The 20653-nt window shown below is 35.3% G+C and overlaps 1 protein-coding gene across 1 annotated transcript in view; it reads left to right on the plus strand.

Moving 5' to 3' along the window:
* LOC127873002 (WD repeat-containing protein 81-like) overlaps positions 1-5650 on the plus strand; it is a 48388-nt gene extending 42738 nt beyond the window's left edge. The window contains exon 28 of the mRNA XM_052416538.1: positions 160-5650. Within this exon, the coding sequence (XP_052272498.1) occupies positions 160-288 (129 nt within the window). The 3' untranslated portion in view covers positions 289-5650. The remainder of the gene's footprint in view (positions 1-159) is intronic.
* The last annotated feature ends 15003 nt before the right edge of the window (positions 5651-20653 follow it).

A 20653-nucleotide genomic window follows, 5' to 3' on the forward strand; every position in this document is an offset into this window, starting at 1 on the left:
GGTTTCGACTGTATTTGCCCTTGAATAAAGACAATAAAGCACTAACATTTGTGACAAAGCTTTTGTTTCATTCCTGTGAATTACTCCTTGACTTAACTATGATCTGTGTAGGTAAATATCTCACAGGCTAAAACAATTTTGCTTTGTATTCATTTTCAGGCTAATTTTTCCTCAACGAAACTCCGTTCGGAGGTGTTCAAAGGGGTTCTCACGTGCATGGAGATCCTGCCACTTAACCGCACACTACTCCTAGGTGCTGACAATGGACTCATCCGGCTGCTGTGTTAACCTGCGTCATGACCAATTACAAGAATGGAATAAATACACTACTCTGTCAACATTATTCATGAATAAATAGACTACTCTGTTAACATTATTCATGACCAATAACAACAATGGACTCATCCCGCTGCTGTGTTAACCTGTGTCATGACTAATAACAACAATGGACTCATCCCGCTGCTGTGTTAACCTGGGTCATGACCAATAACAACAATGGACTCATCCCGCTGCTATGTTAACCTGGGTCATGACCAATAACAACAATGGACTCATCCTGCTGCTATGTTAACCTGGGTCATTACCAATAACAACAATGGACTCATCCCGCTGCTATGTTAACCTGGGTCATGACAAATGACAACAATTAACTCATCCTGCTGCTGTGTTAACCTGCGTTATGGCCAATAACAACAATGGACTCGTCCCGCTGCTGTGTTAACATGCGTCATGACCAATAACAACAATGGACTCATCCCGCTGCTGTGTTAACCTGGGTCATGACCAATAACAACAATGGACTCATCTCGCTGCTGTGTTAACATGCTTCATGACCAATTGCAACACTGGACTCAGTATGCAGTTATGTTAACATGAGTAATGACCAATTACAAAAATGGACCCTTAGGCTACTTATGTTAACATGGTTCATGACTAACAAATACAATTGGCTTAGAAGGTGCATTTGTTAAAATGCGTAAAAAAAAATCATTTAATAAGAGGGCACCCTTTTATTAGACCCTCATTATAAGTAATCATTCATGAATTAGTTGTTGAAAGTGTTTAAGGTCGCGCACCCGTAATGATTTCCCGCGATTTATTTTACGATCCTTGCCGATCTTCAATGATTGGTTATTTCCGAGAGATGAATTTTATTTCTTTCAAACTTCGCATTTCGATATATTTTTACGTTATTCCTTAATAATACAGTATTTTCACAATACATATCGACTTTGATCCTAATATTATCTGAAAAAATGATTTTCGCGATTTTTTCAAAGATCGAAGACCCTTTTTACCTTTTTACTTATAAATATCTAATTTAAGCATTCAAAAATTTGAAGTTGTCGTGGCCGAATGGTTAAGGCGATGGACTAGAAATATTTTGGGATCTTCCCGCGCAGGTTCAAATCCTGCAGACATCGCATACTTTTTGCGACACGTTTTATTTCTTTTCTAACTTTATTTTATTTTATATAGCATATAGGCTATGTTTATTGTAAATATGTTGCAATTTTCATGCACATTCTTCTTTTTTTTTCTAATTAAAACAACGTTTTGGCTAAATTGGGTAATTTACTGCTGAAAATACGAATCATACATGTTCCATTTTTATTTTTATTTCAAAAAGTAAACGGTAAATCTGTCTATTTTTTGCTGTATATAGTGTATCTATAAAATCTAAGTAAAAAATATAAATTAAATGATACTATTTTGAATTTAATGACACTTTGTTTTTAACCGACCCAATTTTTACTTGGCTGAAACCACTTACATTTCATGGCGCTCTTCCATAGATAAAAAATTGTAAAAAATAAATGTCTGTAAAAGAATACTTATTTCATCTTGTTTAAACTTTAAACACCTTAACTGCATCTGTACACACCAACTGCATGCCCATATTTGGAAATTTGAATGAATTATGGAACTTTTATATACCCCAGGGGTGAAAATAAACTGGACAAAAGCCGAGCGTGGGGGTGGTTTTGAAAAAATCAGTATATGTATTTTTTTTAAGCATGGAAAGCCTACCTAAAAATTTGCATGTAGTTCAGTGAAATGATACTGATTAAGAAAATAATACCATAGATTATATTTGGATATGTGCCCATTACGGGTGCGCTTCCTTAAGATGAGCTATTGTGATCACCACATGTCTGGCATCTGGCCTGGTCTGGTGTCCTGTATCCCATGTGGGGTTTGTTTTATCATCTTTTAGCTCATTACCACTCTAGAGGCAAAATTTTTATGTCCCCCACTATAATAGTGGGGGACATATTGTTTTTGCCCTGTCTGTTGGTCTGTTGGTCTGTCTGTTTGCGCCAACTTTAACATTTTGCAATAACTTTTGCTATATTGAAGATTTCAACTTCATACTTGGCATGCATGTGTATCTCATGAAGCTGCACATTTTGAGTGGTGAAAGGTCAAGGTCAAGGTCATCCTTCAAGGTCAGAGGTCAAATATATGTGGCCAAAATCGCTCATTTTATGAATACTTTTGCAATATTGAAGATAGCAACTTGATATTCGGCATGCATGTGTATCTCATGGAGCTGCACATTTTTAGTGGTGAAAGGTCAAGGTCAAGGTCATCCTTAAAGGTCAGAGGTCAATTATATGTGGCCAAAATCGCTCATTTTATGAATACTTTTGCAATATTGAAGATAGCAACTTGATATTTGGCATGCATGTGCATCTCATGGAGCTGCTCATTTTGAGTGGTGAAAGGTCAAGGTCAAGGTCATCCTTCAAGGTCAGAGGTCAAATATATGTGGCCCAAATCGCTTATTTTATGAATACTTTTGCAATATTGAAGATAGCAACTTGATATTTGGCATGCATGTGTATCTCATGGAGCTGCACATTTTGAGTGGTGAAAGGTCAAGGTCATCCTTCACAAGGTCAAGGTCATCCTACAATGTCAAACATCATATAGGGGGACATTGTGTTTCACAAACACATCTTGTTCATCTTGAAGAAACTTGGTCTGAATTGATATCTGGACAATATCTAGGTGGAGTTTCACTTTGGGTCTCATGCATGTAACTTTGGGTCACATGCATCCAAAAATTTATTTTGATAATATGTAAATTGAGATCTTATCTTGGTCTTGTGCATCCAATAATTAGGTTACCGGGTCACATCATCTTATCACTTGAGAAGCTCAATTCAAGACTCAATCTTGCTAAAACTTGGTCAGAATGTTCATCTTGAGTTTACAATATCTAAGCAATTACTGTCTCCCTTCCTTAATGGTCAAGATATTACATAAATGTCGAGATTCATATTCGGTCATAAAACAGCTTTAAATATCCTGTCTCCACCATAACTTAGCCATATATTGACTGACTGTGAAATAACTTGACACTCATGCAATCTATCATAAGACAAAAAGTTGTGTTTAAAACATAGCTTTGGACATTAAAGTTCATGGTCATTCTTAAGAAGTCAAAGATCAAGTTGGCCGCTTAACAGCTGGTTTGCATTGTAACTTTATCAATCATCATGCCATTTTAAGGTACTTTCTAGGAATGATAACCATGAGGCAGTTCGTGGGAAAGATCAGTGTTCTTTTCTCAAAATTCAAGGTCACACATTAAGGTCTAAAGGTCACTTTGGCAATAAAACAGCTTGAACCTTCCTCTCTCAGCTTTAACTTTGCCATATATTGACGAACAAAATATTATTAAAAATAACAAATTCCATTCCTCGCAAGACAACCTGACGTGTGTTACACTTTTCTCTCTACCTCAAATGTCAAGGTCAAACTTCAAAGATCAAAGTTAGTCCAAAGATCTATGTTGGCTATAACACTTTTTCAACTATAACTTTGTTATTGATCATGATCAATATAGATAACTAGCAACGTATGACAACCATGATGACTGCAATTCTTGTGAAAACTGTCTCAGAAGTCAAGTTCACAATTAGAGGTCATAAGTCAATTTTGACCATGAAGCATTTTATACAGGCTGTTACTTTTTATGCCCCTGGATCGAATGATTGAGGGTATATTGATTTTGGCCAGTCTGTCTGTTTGTCATTCTGTCTGTCTGTCATTCTGTCCCAAAACTTTAACCTTGGTCATAACTTGTGCAATATTGAAGATAGCAACTTGATATTTGGCATGCATGTGTATCTCATGGAGCTGTACATTTTGAGTGGTGAAAGGTCAAGGTCACCCTCCAAGGTCAAAGGTCAAATATATGGCTTCAAAGCGGTGCAGTAGAGGGCATTGTGTTTCACAAACACAGCTCTTGTTCATTCACCAATCCAATTTTGAAACATTTTACCACAATGACTGAGGACACTGAATGTCCCATATAACACCTGTCTCATTACCTCACAGATGAAGGGTCACACTTAGAGGTCGAAATTCAATTCTGACCATCAACAGATTGTGTTTGACAAAAGCAGTGTTTGTTATACAAAAGTGTTTTGTGGTGTAGTCAGTGCGCTATAGACGCAGGGGTTTGTTCATTCAGGTCTATTATAGGGCCCTCTTACGAATAAGGGACCTTTTATCAGGTCTTCTGTAGCAGGGTTCGGTATAAGGAGAAATTATACAGCCTTGATATATGAGCTAGCTTTTATAGCGATGCGGTAGAGTGTCTGCCTGATTTAGAACCGGGAGGTCCCGGGTTGGATCCCCAGTATGGTCGGGAACTTTTCTGGCTGAGTTACACTTCAACAATTGGTGTCCTTTAACTCAGGTGAGCACTTTATGACCAATCTGGCCCTCTTGCAAAGTGTTTGGTTTTAACCCATTTATGCCTAGCATCTAGAAAAAAGGCCTTGGCAAACAGCTAAGACCCAGATGAGAAGCCGCATGATGCGGCGTCTCATCTGGGTCTGCGCTGTTCGCTTAAAGGAATTTCTGTAAGAAATATTCTAAATTATTAATAGAAATAAATATACTAGACATCCCTAATTTTGGAAATAAATTGATCCAATTAATTAGAATCGAAGAGTCCACTAGGCATTAATGGGTTATGCATCCAAATGGCTTACAAGTGTAAATGAATCCTTATGAAAGCTTATTGAAACACTATTTACGATTTTAGCTATTAGCTGATTTTAACCCTTTAAGCGCTGGAACCGGATTTTAAAGGCCTTTGCAAACAGTATGGATCCAGATGAGACGCCACAGAACGTGGCGTCTCATCAGGATCCAAACTGTTTGCTATTTTGATAGTATTCTTTGAAAAAAAATGAAGAAAATGCTAATTTTAGAAATTCAGCAGACGACATTTTAGCAGACGACAAATTTCCCAGCATGCAAAGGGTTAAGACTAAGATCGGCACAATTGCTGACGCCCATGACTTTCGGTATTCCAAGCTGTTGCCATGCTGTAATCAACAAGAACGTTAATCTATATCCTACTTAAGTTCCGATTTTGGACAATTAGGTCAAGTGACAATCCCCACAATAACTAGAGACAATGAGAAATGATTTGTTCTACCTTTTGGGCTATTTTTACTGTTCGTTTCACCGAAACTTGTGAAGTGTGGCCTATTTTTCCACTATATTTGCCAAGAATGGGTATTGAAAGTGGTATGCTGTGAAATCAATAGATAGTAGATTGTTTGTTGATATTTCATTTTATATTCTCAGCATGATAACAGCTCTAATTAATATTGTTTAAGTATCTGTGGCTTGTTTTTTGTCTGACATTTTTAATGAGAATACGAGCATTTAATATTAGAAAAAATTAAAAAAGAAACAATTTATTTTCTGTGAGCATTTTCGGAAGCAAACTAATATGCATGTACATAAATAATATATATATATATATATATATATATATATATATATATATATATATATATATATATATATATATATATATATATATATATATATATATATATAGAAGGACAAGGACTCCAAAGAATATGATATATTTCAATGTCGAAGCCCACTGTATGTTCTCAATATAATATTTTAAGCCATGAGAGAACAAGCTGAGAGAATTTCGTGTTCATTTATATTAATGAGCCATCATAAGACCAATTAATTAATACTTCACGTATAAATCCTCCGAGAAGGGGGTCTAGAAAGCTTGGGTGACTAAATTTGACAACCAAACAGTGCCTGTATGTAAACGTCTTAATAATCCGTTGTTTCTTTTGTTGAATTTCTGTGCCGAATTGGGCACGAACCCAATTTTATACCTCATTAATTATTGATAAATACACTGTTTGCTTACCAAATATCTCACCGTAAGTCAGGAAGCATAGCGTATTTGCGTAAACGTGGGTTGAGACGATGAATCTTCATTAACTTCTAGTGATTGCAAAATTAAAAGTTTAAGTAAATGCATAAAAACAATTGTTCAAAGCGTAAAGAAGGGTTTCCTTACTAAGAACGCTGTTATCTACATTGATGAGATTCAAATAAAATACTCAGTGTGGATAAAATAGTTTTCATCATAATCCAGTAGGAATTTACTTATTTTTATTGTTTTAAATTTATTATGCCCCCCTTCGAAGAAGAGGGGGTATATTGTTTTGCTGGATGTTGGTCGGTTTGTCTGTAGACCAGTTTGATTCCAATCAATAACATGTGAATGGATTGACCAATTGGCTTGATACTTCCCATGTGCATAATGAAATCTTGGTCACTAGGTCAAGTTCACTGTCACACTAAGAGATAATAGATTGTTTCCGATCAATAACTTTTGAACGGATTGACCAATTGGCTTGATACACAATGATACCACCCATTTGCATTATTGAAAAAGGGGTCACTAGGTCAAAGGTCAAGGTCACTCACACTTAGTGTGAAATCGTTTCCGATCATTAACTAGTAAATTGATACACCGATTGGCTTGATACTTCCCATGTGCATTGGCCTTGGACAGTAGATGACCCTATCGAAATTGGGGTCACTAGGTCAAAGGTCACTGGCACACTAAGGGTGTCAACGAATAGACCTTTGGCTTGATTCTTCACATGTTCATTTACCTTGGACAGTAGACGAACCCTAATGAAATTGGGGTCACTGTGTCCATGCCCTGTTGGGGGGGGGGATCTGTATCCGACCGCGGAACTCTTGTTTTAAATATATGCACATTCCGAATGGAAGTTACTTAAGTGTTCTCGTTTTGTTAATTTGCGCGCGTGTGTGTGTGTGTGTTTACAGACTACATGTTTATTATGTACTTGAATAATCAAGGTTAGTGCAATGTTTTGTTGTGCTTTTTGTATTTAAAAATAAATTATTTACAATTATCACTGTATTATTTTTAAATTCTAGCCCTTAACGGAAATCGTTTTACACGGGATTGTAATATATACAACATTCCCTCCATTACAAATCTCCGTGTGAGTGCATGTCGACGTATATTAGGTCCTACCTGGGGCTTATTGTATGAGGAACTGGAGTGTGTCACGTAGCTTCTATTAGAATCATTCTAAATAATAAACTTAGTACACTCACGAAGTTGGCATGAATTGCGAGATAGAGCTGCGACATATTTATATTTATTTTAGGTCCTACTAAATGCTGCTAATACGCACAAAGACACACACGGACGCACAAAAACCAACAAAGACATACAAAATATTCATTAATACTTAATATCGTCGGCTCCGTGCGAAAATGTAGTAACTAGAAAATCTTTACACATCAGGAGGAGGAAAAAACTTCAAGACTTTTTTAAAAGCTGCTGAAATTAGGAAATATTTGTCAAATGGTCATCTTTAACATTACGAAATTTTATGTTGGAAACTGCTGTGATTTGCTTCGTCTTTAAATATATTGAGATAAGATAGTTTCTCAGAAACAATTAACACAATTCATACGAATCATTAAGATACGCCAGATACGACATTTTTAAGGGGGTATATATGAAGTTTTCCCTCGAAATATGTAATTATCCTTGCGACTTGAATGCGTATTTCCATATATCTATACCTTCATGTTGATATCTGTCAGATTGAAGCGTAGAAGCGTAACAAACAATCACATTCTTAACGTTTATTTGACATTATTTGATGTCAACATACTCATCACACTGACTGAGAAATCGTTACTGCACAAATGATGAACATTTTTTGTGTGATAAATTAAATCGTCATAGAAATAAAAGAAAACATGTTAATGTTATTTATTTTTAGAAGTGAACCAATATTTATAAAAAAAACTTTTCGACTATGAGATAAAACAATTAAAAAACATGACCATCTTTTGCTCGGTACTCTGTTACAATGTGACATTTAACGTAACACATCATGGAAACTCCTAATTTAACAACGTACTTCTTGTTTTTCCAAGTCACATGTCCATACTATCCACTAAGGAACTCTGATACCTATCATGATGTTGTATATTTATGGACCACTCATGTTAAAATAAGCGGCAATAGTCATTCGAGTGCGTGACTGGTTAAAAAAAGTCGACGGAAGAAAAAGATACCGGAATAAATCATATAATTCAAATGAAATAAAAGCATGCAAATGCTATCGCGTCACAGTCATACATGTATGTCCACAACATGAACTTGTAGGCTATCATCAAATTAAGTAACGCACAAAGATATATTTGGACATTATCTTAAGTCGCCACAACGTACCTGTACAGGTTTTGTGACCAATTATCTGCACTAAAAAGCAGTATGCATAACAAGAAACAACAGGTATTTCAAAATCGTGTTACAGCACTCTTTTTATAGAAGTCTAAAATAAAATGAAAACATTAAGCGATAAAATGGAAAACTGTACTTATAAATTCCAAACTTTTAATTAGCAAATTTAGAACCATTTAGTCGGCTTGCAGAAAGTGATAACACAAAAAGTACATGAAATGAACTGCTTCTATATAAAAATATTCAAGATCATAGAAAAATCTATAAAATCTATTGAAAACGTGTTTTTTTTTAAAACTTTTGCGCAATCACAAAGAACTGTATAGTGTAATAATAGTTATGTTTAAACATGAATATGAAACAAAAATTATTGTGGCCATTTTTCAGTCAATATTTTGACATGTCATTTATTGAATTTGTAAGAACTACTTAGCTTGTTCTATTTTATTCTTGGGATCAGTGTGTCCACTGTGACATGAAAATCAACCCAAAGATTGCATACACAATAATATTAACTGCTTCTCAGACAAATATTTTGCAACCTTCATCTGTATATCACATGTTAGGGCAAAGTACAAATAGTTTAACCCATTTATGCCCAATGGACTCTCCCATCCTTCTAAATTGGATCAATTTATTTCGAAAATTAGGGATGTCTAGTATACTTATTTCTATTTTTAGAATATTAATTACTGAAAATCCTTTTAGCAAACAGCGCAGACCCAGATGAGACGCCGCATCATGCGGCGTCTAATCTGGGTCTACGCTGTTTGCAATGTCCTTTTTTCAGGACGCTAGGCATAAATGGGTTAATCATCCGATGTTCTATACATGGAAAAAAAAACAATAGATAAAGTCAGATAATATTTCAATTATCTTACATTCACTCCAACTATATGAACGTTATCATGTCATAAAATCACCTGACATGAAAAAAAACACAGTTTTAATGTTAGAACGTCCATAGGGCATTTTGGGTTATCAACATCATTATTGTCGAAACATCTTAGGCCAGATTGTTGACTTTGAACATTTATCTCAAACTAAGATACCGGTAGCTACAATATGGGATTGACATTATCAGCTTGGTTACATATGAAAAGTCTGTGATTTTGCATACTCTGATTTAAATGTTTCGCGTATGTCACCAGTACTAATACATGGACAATAAAGGGCCAGTACATGTTATGATACACTGTTTCATGATATTTTAACAATACTTACTAACGATTTTCAGCTCTATTTGAGCACTTGATCACTTATCTAGAAAATAAAAAAGACTGTTTGATAATACTTTCAGTGACCTAAAACTGATTTAATATGTGAATAGAAAACCTTTAATTGTTCACAATTGTTCAGATCACAAGCAATAGAGTATATAATACAGACTGATGCTTGCTGACAAGGAGTTCACCCCTTTTTACCGACAGGCTCTTATGTGCCCAAAGACTGAGAATTATTCGACATAGATATTCAAGGGCACCAGCAATTTCCATACACATGTATAAACACGCCATTTCCTGGGGTCTAATGACCTCTGAAATGCTACTTTTTACACTGAGTTTACCCCATTCAAGGCTCAATATGACAAAAAGTATTTCTTTCAGAATTCTAAGCACCCTGTGTAAGGATACGTGTAACGCCACAGAGAATAGTTTTCACTTTTGGTATTATGTTTTGCAAATGCTTGCCTTTTGAAAAGCAAAATCCCTTCTTAAATCTGATTACATTGGTTGTTCAAAGAAGTACCCTTGAATATGTTTTTGGGCTAAATTCTTGTAGTGAAATGCAATTGTATATGATGTTTTTAATCTTATTTCCCCCCCCCCCCCCCCATAAATCTATGTACTAGGGTCATAGTACTTAGTGTTTTTCCTTGAAACAGATTATTTGTATGGGAATAAATTGTTATTATTCAGATTCAAAAGGTAAGTGTTCTCTTAAAGCTTACAGATTCTCAAGCAAGAAGTCCTGACACAAAGGTTACATACTGTCAATTTGATAATAAGCACCATGGGACGTTTAAACTACAGTTTAAATAATGTGCTTTGCTATGGCAAGCGGTTCGACGCATAATTCCAAGAAACTAGGTTTCTCATGAGAACCTAGGTTCTCAAAATGAGAACCTAGGTTCTCAGAATGAGAACCTAGGTTCTCGCTTGAAGATTGCACATGGCGTCAAGAACCCAAGTTTTCAAATGAGAACCTAGGTTTTCATGAGAACCTAGGTTCTTATTTGAAAACCTAGGTTCTCATGAGAACCTAGGTTCTCATTTGAAAACCTAGGTTTTCATGAGAACCTAGGTTCTCAGAATGAGAACCTAGGTTCTCATGAGAAACCTAGTTTCTTGGGATTATGCGTCTAGCTGCTTGCCATATCCGTGGTTTTCATTTGGGAACCATAGGTTCTCTGAGAACCTAGGTTCTCTGAGAACCTAGGTTTTCAGAGAACCTAGGTTCTCTTGAGAACCTAGGTTCTCATTATGAGAACCAAGGTTCTCATAGAACCTAGGTTCTCATGAGAACCTAGGTTCTTTGAAAACCTAGGTTCTCTGAGAACCTAGGTTCTCTTAAAACCTAGGTTCTCTGAAAACCTAGGTTCTCTGAGAACCTAGGTTCTCAGAGAACCTAGGTTCCATGAGAACCTAGGTTCTCAGAGAACCTAGGTTTTTAGATCCCTAGGTTTTCAGAATTACGCGTCGGACGGCGTAAACTTGCTCGTTTGGAATACGGGACACATTATTCAGGGCGCAGGATCACTGGGGTTCACATATGATTACACACGGGCTGGACAGAATGAAAACACGCCGTTAAGAACTTTATTTTTGCAGATATCTCAAGTTATTGAAATATGTTTGCAAAGTCTTTAGCGCATAAGTTTTTCTTGCAATGTTGCCGATATCTTACGATTGAATAAAACATTATTACACATAATCAATAGAGATAAAACTTTATACCATAATGATTGCTTCCTACATGTAGGTCACAGACGTACCTAAAATAGAAAACTGTACCGTACAGTCGTTTGAGGCCCGAACAAGGGAACTGAATATTTGAAACTCATTCAATGCTGTAACAATGTATTATGTAACGATTGATCTGAATTTTTAGTCTCAAAATAATATTTACAATTAAAGATGTATTTCATAAACAGTTCAATTTTTTATTTACGTGTTCAGACCAATGTCGACCGATTACTTTACTAATTTCATTCCTCAACAACACCCATGCACGGAAACATGAACAACAAGCGGTCACCGACGGCTAATGCCTGTTGTCACAAATATTCAACAGATAAGTTTCGTAGAATATTACTGAGCATTGTCTGAACATTGTTCAGAAAATGCTCTTGGGGAGAAACATTCACGGTTTCACGCCTATTTCTATTCATTTTACACATATGCCGCCAGCGTGTACCAAGCAATGGGAGACAACTGGAGGTTAATTATGGCAAGCGATTCGACGCATAATCCAAAGAAACTAGGTTTCTCATGAGAACCTAGGTTCTCATGAGAACCTTGGTTTACGAAATCCCAAGAAACCAGGTTTCTCACGAGAACCTAGGTTCTCATGAGAACCTAGGTTCTCATGAGAACCAAGGTTTATGAAATCCCAAGAAACCAGGTTTCTCATGAGAACCTAGGTTCTCATTTGAAAACCTTGGTTTACGCTTGAGAACCTAGGTTCTCATGAGAAACTAGGTTTTTCATGAGAACCTAGGTTCTCATAGACACATAGAACTTAGGTTCTCATGAGAACCTAGGTTCTCATGAGAACCTAGGTTCTCATTCTGAGAACTTAAGTTCTCGTTTGGTATCCTAGGTTTTCACAAGAACCTAGGTTCATGTTCTCATGAGAACCAAGGTTCTCATTTGAAAACCTAGGTTCTCATGAGAACCTAGGTTCTCATTCTGAGAACCAAGGTTCTCATTATGAGAACCTAGGTTCTCATGAGAAACCTAGTTTCTTGGGATTATGCGTCGAACCGCTTGCCATACTTTGCTATACATTAATACCATTTACAAATGTATATATATATATATAAGTATTAAGGTTCGGTAATAACTTCTTTCCCTGCACTTCAATTTTACACTTGCGTCTAGCTTAACGTCTGTTGGGTTGATTGTTCTTCTTAAAATGACAGCGTTCATTCCACTGAATACCAGTCTGTAATTTCTAAGATAAATGTGTTGAGTTATTATGCATACTATACATGTTTAGCTTACCTGCACATGACAAAGCTCATGGTGAGCTTTTATGATTCACTTTTGTCTGTTGTGCGCTGTTTGTCTACAATTTGCCATTTTAACTCAGTAAAGGGCACATTTATTCATAATCTTCATGCAAATTTGTCACAAAATGTTTCCCAATGAAATCTTGGTTGAGTTCGAAAGAGGTAACGGGCTGTTTAAAAACATAGCTCCAAGGGAGTTGAGCAGTTTCTCATATATGGTTATATTGGAACATTGTGATGTTACATACAATGCTCAATCTTAATGAAACGTTTTTCAAAATGTTTGTCTCAAGATTTTCTCTGCTCATGTTTGTGTATGGTTCCAGTACATTGAAATACTTGGCCACCAGGGGGCGTAACAGTTTTCTTGGTATGCCTATAGTAAAACCTTCTTAACACTCAAAACTTGTTTTGCCAATCATTATGAAACTTGAATATCATTACAACATTTAGTCTTATGATATCTCAACTGAGTACAAATGTGTATGGTGCATTGAAAATGGCAGTATTTCTTATAATACATTTTAGTAAAACTTGTGAACACTGTGAAGGCCATGTGTTGAGACTATATACAGACTGTTTCGCCTGAGATGAAAATGTAGTTCACATGGTCAAATTAAAGGAAAAGCTTGTGGAAACTCATGAAACTTGGTCAGATTAGTATCCTAGTTATATATTGCTTGAGTGTTAAACTTGGTAACAAAGTCTCAAAAACTGGGTAACTATATACTGTGAGTAAAACTTGTATACACTCTAGTGGCCTCATTTATTTCCAACCTTCATAAACTTGACAGCAATTTGTTTCCTTCTGTATAAAGGTCCGGAAAACGGCTCTTTCCGAATTGTGAAAAAATGCAAATTTCCCAACTGATGTCCAAAAAAGTCACAATTGCAGGTTTAAAACATTTTTTTAATAAAATGCAACATTAAGTTATTTTACCTATGCATCCCTATGGCTTGAACCTAAGTAAATATAATATTGACAACTTGACAACACTTAGTTATCAATTTTAAAGTATTTGTGAGCAAACAACCAAATACACAAAATTCCCAATCTGAAGACTTACGATGCAATATTTCCAAATTTCAGTTTTTTTTCCACACATTTTTCCCAATTGGGCTTGGCCTGGTACTTTTCCAAAATTGGGCAAAACATTCGCTGCTTGGCAGGGTTCGGGCGACTGAGGCAAAACAATTTCATCCACGGGGAGCAAACTTCGCGTTTTAAATAAAGAAGGGAGAAAAAAACTTCGCCCTAATTTCAGAGTAAATCCATTTGCAAACTATAAATAACAAGCGCATGTTCACAGTAGGGAGCGACTAAGCAAATCAATACACGAGGATCTGCAAGTGCAACATACCTGTCAATTACGCTACCGAGTCCGTAGACTGTGCCCGCTGTAACTGACCTGGTTAAATCAGATTTGCCAATACATTGTTAACGTCTCTGATTAGCGAACAGAGTGTTGACTATCCAATCAGATCTGTGATAACATACCACATATGTTGTTGCTATCCAATCAGATCTGTGATAACATACCACATGTGTTGTTGACTATCCAATTAGATCTGTGATAACATACCACATATGTTGTTGACTATCCCATCAGATCTGTGATAACATACCACATCAGATTGTTGAATGTCCAATCAGATCTGTGATAACATACCACATATGGTCTTCTGCAACTTCAATCAGAATAAGCTCTCATCCTGTGTAAATTCATCAATTAAAAATACTAACAAAAACTGATTAGCATTGAAGTTCGGGTGGGTTCATTGTATTGAGTAAAGAGTTTTATCCTTTTCGCACACTACGGGGACTTCTTTTATTTTAGAAAATAATTATAACAAATTGCACCTACTTGTTATTTAATTCCAGAAGAAAACGTGCGAATGTTTCCAATTATCAGTTACTGCAAACAAATAACACCATCAGCGTATATATCAAGGAGGAAAAAGTTGTTAACGATCATTTCACGTTTGTATTTTCAACTATCAAAAACTACAAGCCATTGCAGACATGCAAAAATGTAAAAAAAAATAATTAACTTTTGCTTTTTGTGTTGTTTTCAACATTAATTAACTAGTTATATGATAAGTTACATACTGGTGGTGTGGGTGATTCTGGCCACTTTACGATGTTTTACTTTTCGAGATCTTATAAAGTTAAGTACTGTTCACAATTAAACTTTACAACAATAATCATTGGTACAAAATCACATTGTTGTTATTTTTAGCCAAACTGGCGGTAATGAAAGTTACACTAGGCTATAGATAACAAGCGTATTTGCGTTATTTTGCAATCAAAATAACCAAAAACGTAAGTAAATTCATAATAAAGCGTACAAAAACGCAAATACAAATTTAATAACTTAATTCCAGAAAAAAAACTTGCGTCACGAAACGCAATTCTTACGAACACCGGGCTTATTTTTTTAGACTGTTAGTTTATAGATAGATAGTTAATATACCGTCCTATGAAAAAAAGAAGGCAGTCTTTCGAGCGGTTATCAATCTTTTGGATATTATTGTAATTATTCGTAGACCCGTCCGATTTCTACTTTCATTTTCTGAAATAATCAAAATGGCCACTCGTAATTGTTTGATGTTATGTACACGACTTTTTTGAATTCCATGTGTATAAATAATATAGTAACCTTAGTAGATTTTGTTATTATATTTTATATATCACTCCCTAAATAACCCAATTGAGTAATAAAAAAAAACAATTAAGCTCAAAAGTAAGGGGTAAACATTTTTGCTAAAACTCTATTGAATTTACAAAAACCCTATTTTCAAAAACAGGGGGTGATTACCCAATATACCCCAAAAGTTATCTAAAGCCCTGGAACATAAACGACATTTATCGTACAGGCTAGAATTTGGTACATTACCAGTATGTATTGCATACTGGAGAATAACTCGCAAAGTCTAAACATAATAACGCATGATCGTGAATCCAGTCAAAATTTTCATACAATCCAATTTCAATGATTTCTTAAATAGCAATGAACAGAACGCGTATTTATTTTACAAATGCAGATGCCATGGACAGCTAATTTTAACGAAAACACGTGTTTGGAATTACAGTGAGATGGTGTATTTTAACTCACACGCTGTGACGTTATTTGATGTAAATGAAGTAAACATATAACACTTTCGCAATGCCTAAAATTATCTATATATATATATGATAGATAATTGGCATTGCGAAAGTGTTATTTTCGGAAAAAATGCTCACTATTATGTAAGATCCTCTGTTAACTTGTAGCGTTTTTAAAGTGTTATAGTCTAAACCATATTAATGCCATACTGTTTGAAAAACTCAAGCATAACATTATTCTATTCGTCATTTGTGAGCAGTAGGTGGGTAGGGTGTAGCAGGAATGATTATAAATATGGACTATGAAGCAACAATTAGCTATAAAAACACTAAAGATTATTTAATTTTATTTGTATTAATTGGATAAAATAAACATATGAAGTACTTCTAGAAGGCATGCATATAACAATTATATAATACAATACAAGTCGTGTATAACTAGCAGCAAATGTCACTTCTCCCTGATCCGTTCTGACTTCTCCCTAATTTCCTTTCAAGAGAGAAGTGACTTCTCCCTAAAATTTGACACTAAGCCGACCCCTGAATACAACAATATAAAGAAGTGAAACTACAGCTGCTGGAGCAGTATTGAATTCTCTTTATACACAATTAGTTGGTCCTTTATTTAAGGCAAGGCAAGTGACCAACTGCCCAAACAGCACAAAACAGCACACAACAGCACAATACAAAACAACATACATAACACATAAATGAATAAAGCTGGGGTCACCGCCTTGGAACGGTCAATGCAAAGCATTTGGGGTATAAACCGGTTTTAGAGCTCTCAACCTCACGCTTGGCCCAGCAATATGCATGATACATTTAAGTGTAAATAAAATTTAACCTCCTTCAACGTTTAATTTCTTTTGTTTACAATCCATGTTTATCCAAAACTTATCAAAAATCATCGTTCTGTGTTCATCATCTACGTTTGGACATTGTCTTGTTTTGCTGGTTTTAGTGCACTTTTGTCCCACAATTTCTTGGACAAAGCAATCGTCCATCACGTTCAACGCAATACGATTTTACATCTGAATCTTTATCTTTCAACACCCCTAACTTCTCTTTTGAAATGATCTTTCGGAACTTGTTTTCTTTTGCAACCTTTTCTTTCAGTAACATTAGTTTCTATCACTTTTTGGTGGTCAATTACATTGTTGTCCATAGTGTAGTCATATATCTTAGCTTCGAGGATCAGGGTCTTTCGAAGCTGGGTCTGCTACATCGTTATCAAATGATATATCAGAAGGTTCATCGTTATCCGATAGGTGGTTGTTATTTTTAATATCAAGTTTTGTAGCTATTAACATTTCATCATCATTACCAAGTTTTGTCTCGATAGAAATGGGTTCGTTTCTGGTTTCATTTGTTTCAGAAGTTGATTTGTCGATTTCAGTTAACTTGTCTTTTTCGTCACTTGTAGATTCGCGTTCCTCATTTTTTGGCCCCTGTATAGTAAAACTTCTCCTCTCTGACCTAGAATCGTCAGTATTAAAATGAGGCTCAGATTGTTTTTTTAAGGCCAGATTTACTAAGATTCTATCTCTAGAAAACATATTTACTTTCGAATTCTGTACAAATGTAAAGACAACGTTTTGTACCGTCTTTTTACAAATCTGTTTAGCGAAATCTCATCTTCTTGACTCGCCAGTGTTAATTGTAAATGCAACAACCCTGGTTTCAGTATTCTTGAACGATGTTGAATGGTTAATGGAATCCCTGATGTATCCAAAACCGTTAAAGTCAATGGATCACATATAGTAACGATTGTTTCAGGTGCCTATGTTTGTGAATGGCACGTACAGGTGATTTTTTGCAAAGACAAAATCACTCCAAAGATTTATTCCACCAAATTTCGACATTCTGATAGATTTAGTATTTGAATGTTTGGCAGACACGGAAGGGAACACACAATTGATAATGTACACTCAGTGAGGTTCAACCAATACAACCGTCTGGCATCACAGAGTTCTTTAACAATCAAACAGTCTATATTTGCGGAATGAAAACGTAATTGAGCACACGGAAAAAGAAATTCTAAGAATGCGACCGAAAGTTTCAGAATGATTTGTAAATCGATCACAGCTCAAGCTGATTGTCCATAGAAAAGTGCCTTCATTAAATTGAATTAGTATGTACTATTTCGTGAAATCTCATGTTTGTCAATGCTATACTTTGAAGTAGTTCGTGCGGATCCGCAGAGCAAAATATTTTAACTCAAATGAATTCGGGTAGGTTACCCAGTTGAGCCATATGAAACAGCCATGTACCTGAAAAATAAAAGATTCTGAAATACGACAGCCTACTTTATGGCGACACGTTTAGTCCTGAAATAACACAGAAGTGCAATTGAACTTATTATATTTTTAAGTTAATAGCGTTGTCGTTAAAAAGAAATAATCTTAAATAACGATAGATTTAAGTTTCTGTTTCAACAATGTGTTCACTCTTCAGTAATGTACCATGCAATAGTAATGTGATATATAAAGCAAACATCAAAAGATGCCCGAGACCTTACAGACGGATGCACACATATGTAGAATTTCGTATTTTTCAATGTATATACATATTAGAAAACAAAAAAGACAAACAAATCTGTTAGCGATTAAGTCACAAAAGCCATTGTGCGAAAAGGTCGTATCTCGTTTATTTTGTTGATAGTAGGATATTTTCACTTCACTATTATTATACAACACTCAAAATTACAGATCTGCAAATTTATACATTACATCGGTTGAATCAAATATATTCATTTTTTACGAGTTAAAAAGAAGATACAGCATGCAAAATGTATTCAATTTTTTTTAATACAGCGCACACTTGTTACAATGTTCATGTTCATGTTGTTTTTTTTTACAAATTTTCCATCAAATACAATAACATTCGGTGAATAAGTGTTATTAAATACATACAACACATATTAAGAATACTTACATTAGCTGTTCTTCCAAAAAGAATTGAGATTACACAAAATCGATCATCCGCACTTAGTACAGATAGAGATACGAGTTTTTGACGGACAAGTACGGCATTAAATGAAAAATTCCCAAATAATCACATGGTTACTGCTTAATCGCCTGGTTGGCTAGGAGGTTAGACATTTTTGCACGGAAAGCGGGTTTTTATCATCACCGTGATATTTTAAAAATCTGTTTTAGCGCCAAAACCTAGTTACGACATTTTCGTACGGAGCCGACGATATAATATATTACAATAAATCATTATAATATTATTATGCCAATCAAACATTTTTGAAAAAAGAGAGTTAAATACTCAAGCAAAGAATCACAACGACGCACAAAGACACACAAAGACGCACAATGACATACATAAAACTAATTATTAATACTTTTATTATATATTACAATAAATCATTATAATATGTTAATTAATGCAAATCAAACACATAACGACGCACAAATTACATTGATGGTGTTAGAAAGAGATGTGTGAGCGGTACTGTGCCTCAATTCACCACTTTTAAAAGGTTATTTTGCGATTTTGTCCAAAGTTGTAAAAGTTAAAACATATTTGCTTGAATAAAGTTACACGTATAGGTTCATTAATTCGTGCAGTTTTTTCGAAATTTGAAAATCATATTTGTCGTCAGTACCGGTGTCTGTCTCTTTGGACTTGTTTTTATTGTCGTTTATGCAATATTCTCTATAAAGCTATTCATTTCATTCAACAGGGTGTAGAAATGCTCACTGTGTATAAAATTAATATCCATTTTTTGCACTGAAGATGGAACGTTTTTTGGGAATACATGTAGAGATGTGCGCGTTTTACCCCATAATTTACGATTAACGGGTAAAGGACAAGTATATTAAAATATGCGCATTCATGGTCCAGTGTACAACGTTTATTGCACTTGACACAATAATTAATAATAAGTCTGCGCGGCTAATGAAATGCATGATTGACACCAAGACAAATCACCTCTGCCTACTTCACCACGTTCTTCGACGTGTTTGGGATTAAGGGACATGTGTCAGAAAACGTCCAGTACAAATCAATCAATAACATCAAAACGACAAAACTACGTGTACTTTAAATGACCGATATTTAAAATTTCAAGTGCTGTGACGTCACTTTATATTTAGCAACGTAGACTGTGTGAACAATGTACGCTCGCTTTGCGCACTTATTTCCATTAATTGTCAGTGTAGAGTTCGACATATAAGGCCTCCGAAAAAATAATAAGATAGAAATCGGCATCGCCTAAGTTGTTGATTTAACTAATTAACCTTGTCAGTGGTTTTCGCGTTTGGATTATCGTTTATATTTCCCTTTATCTCATTTTTAGCGAGGCTGTTTTCAGAGAAAACCCGAGCTATTGTCATAGCCAGCTCGTCGTCCGCCGTCGTGCTAAAACCTTAACATTGGCCATTACTTTTTGAATATTGAAGATACCACCTTAATAATTGGCATGCATGTGTATCTCATGGAGCTGCATATTTTGAGTGGTAACATTTCAAGGTGAACATCATCCTGCAAGGTCTAGGGTCGAAAAAACAAAGTCAAGGGAAGTAATAAGCTTTAAATGGACATAGTTATCTGACCTGCCCACGTATATATTTTTGTTAAATAAATAAAAGCGGCGCAGTAGGCGGCATTGTGTTTCTGACAAACACATTGTGGTAAAAGGTCAAGGTGAAGGTCATCCTTTACGGTCTACGGTAAAAAATACAAATTTAAGGGAAGTAATAAGCTTTAAAAAGGG

Source organism: Dreissena polymorpha, chromosome 3 (genome assembly GCF_020536995.1).
Source record: "Dreissena polymorpha isolate Duluth1 chromosome 3, UMN_Dpol_1.0, whole genome shotgun sequence".
NCBI lineage: Eukaryota > Metazoa > Mollusca > Bivalvia > Myida > Dreissenidae > Dreissena > Dreissena polymorpha.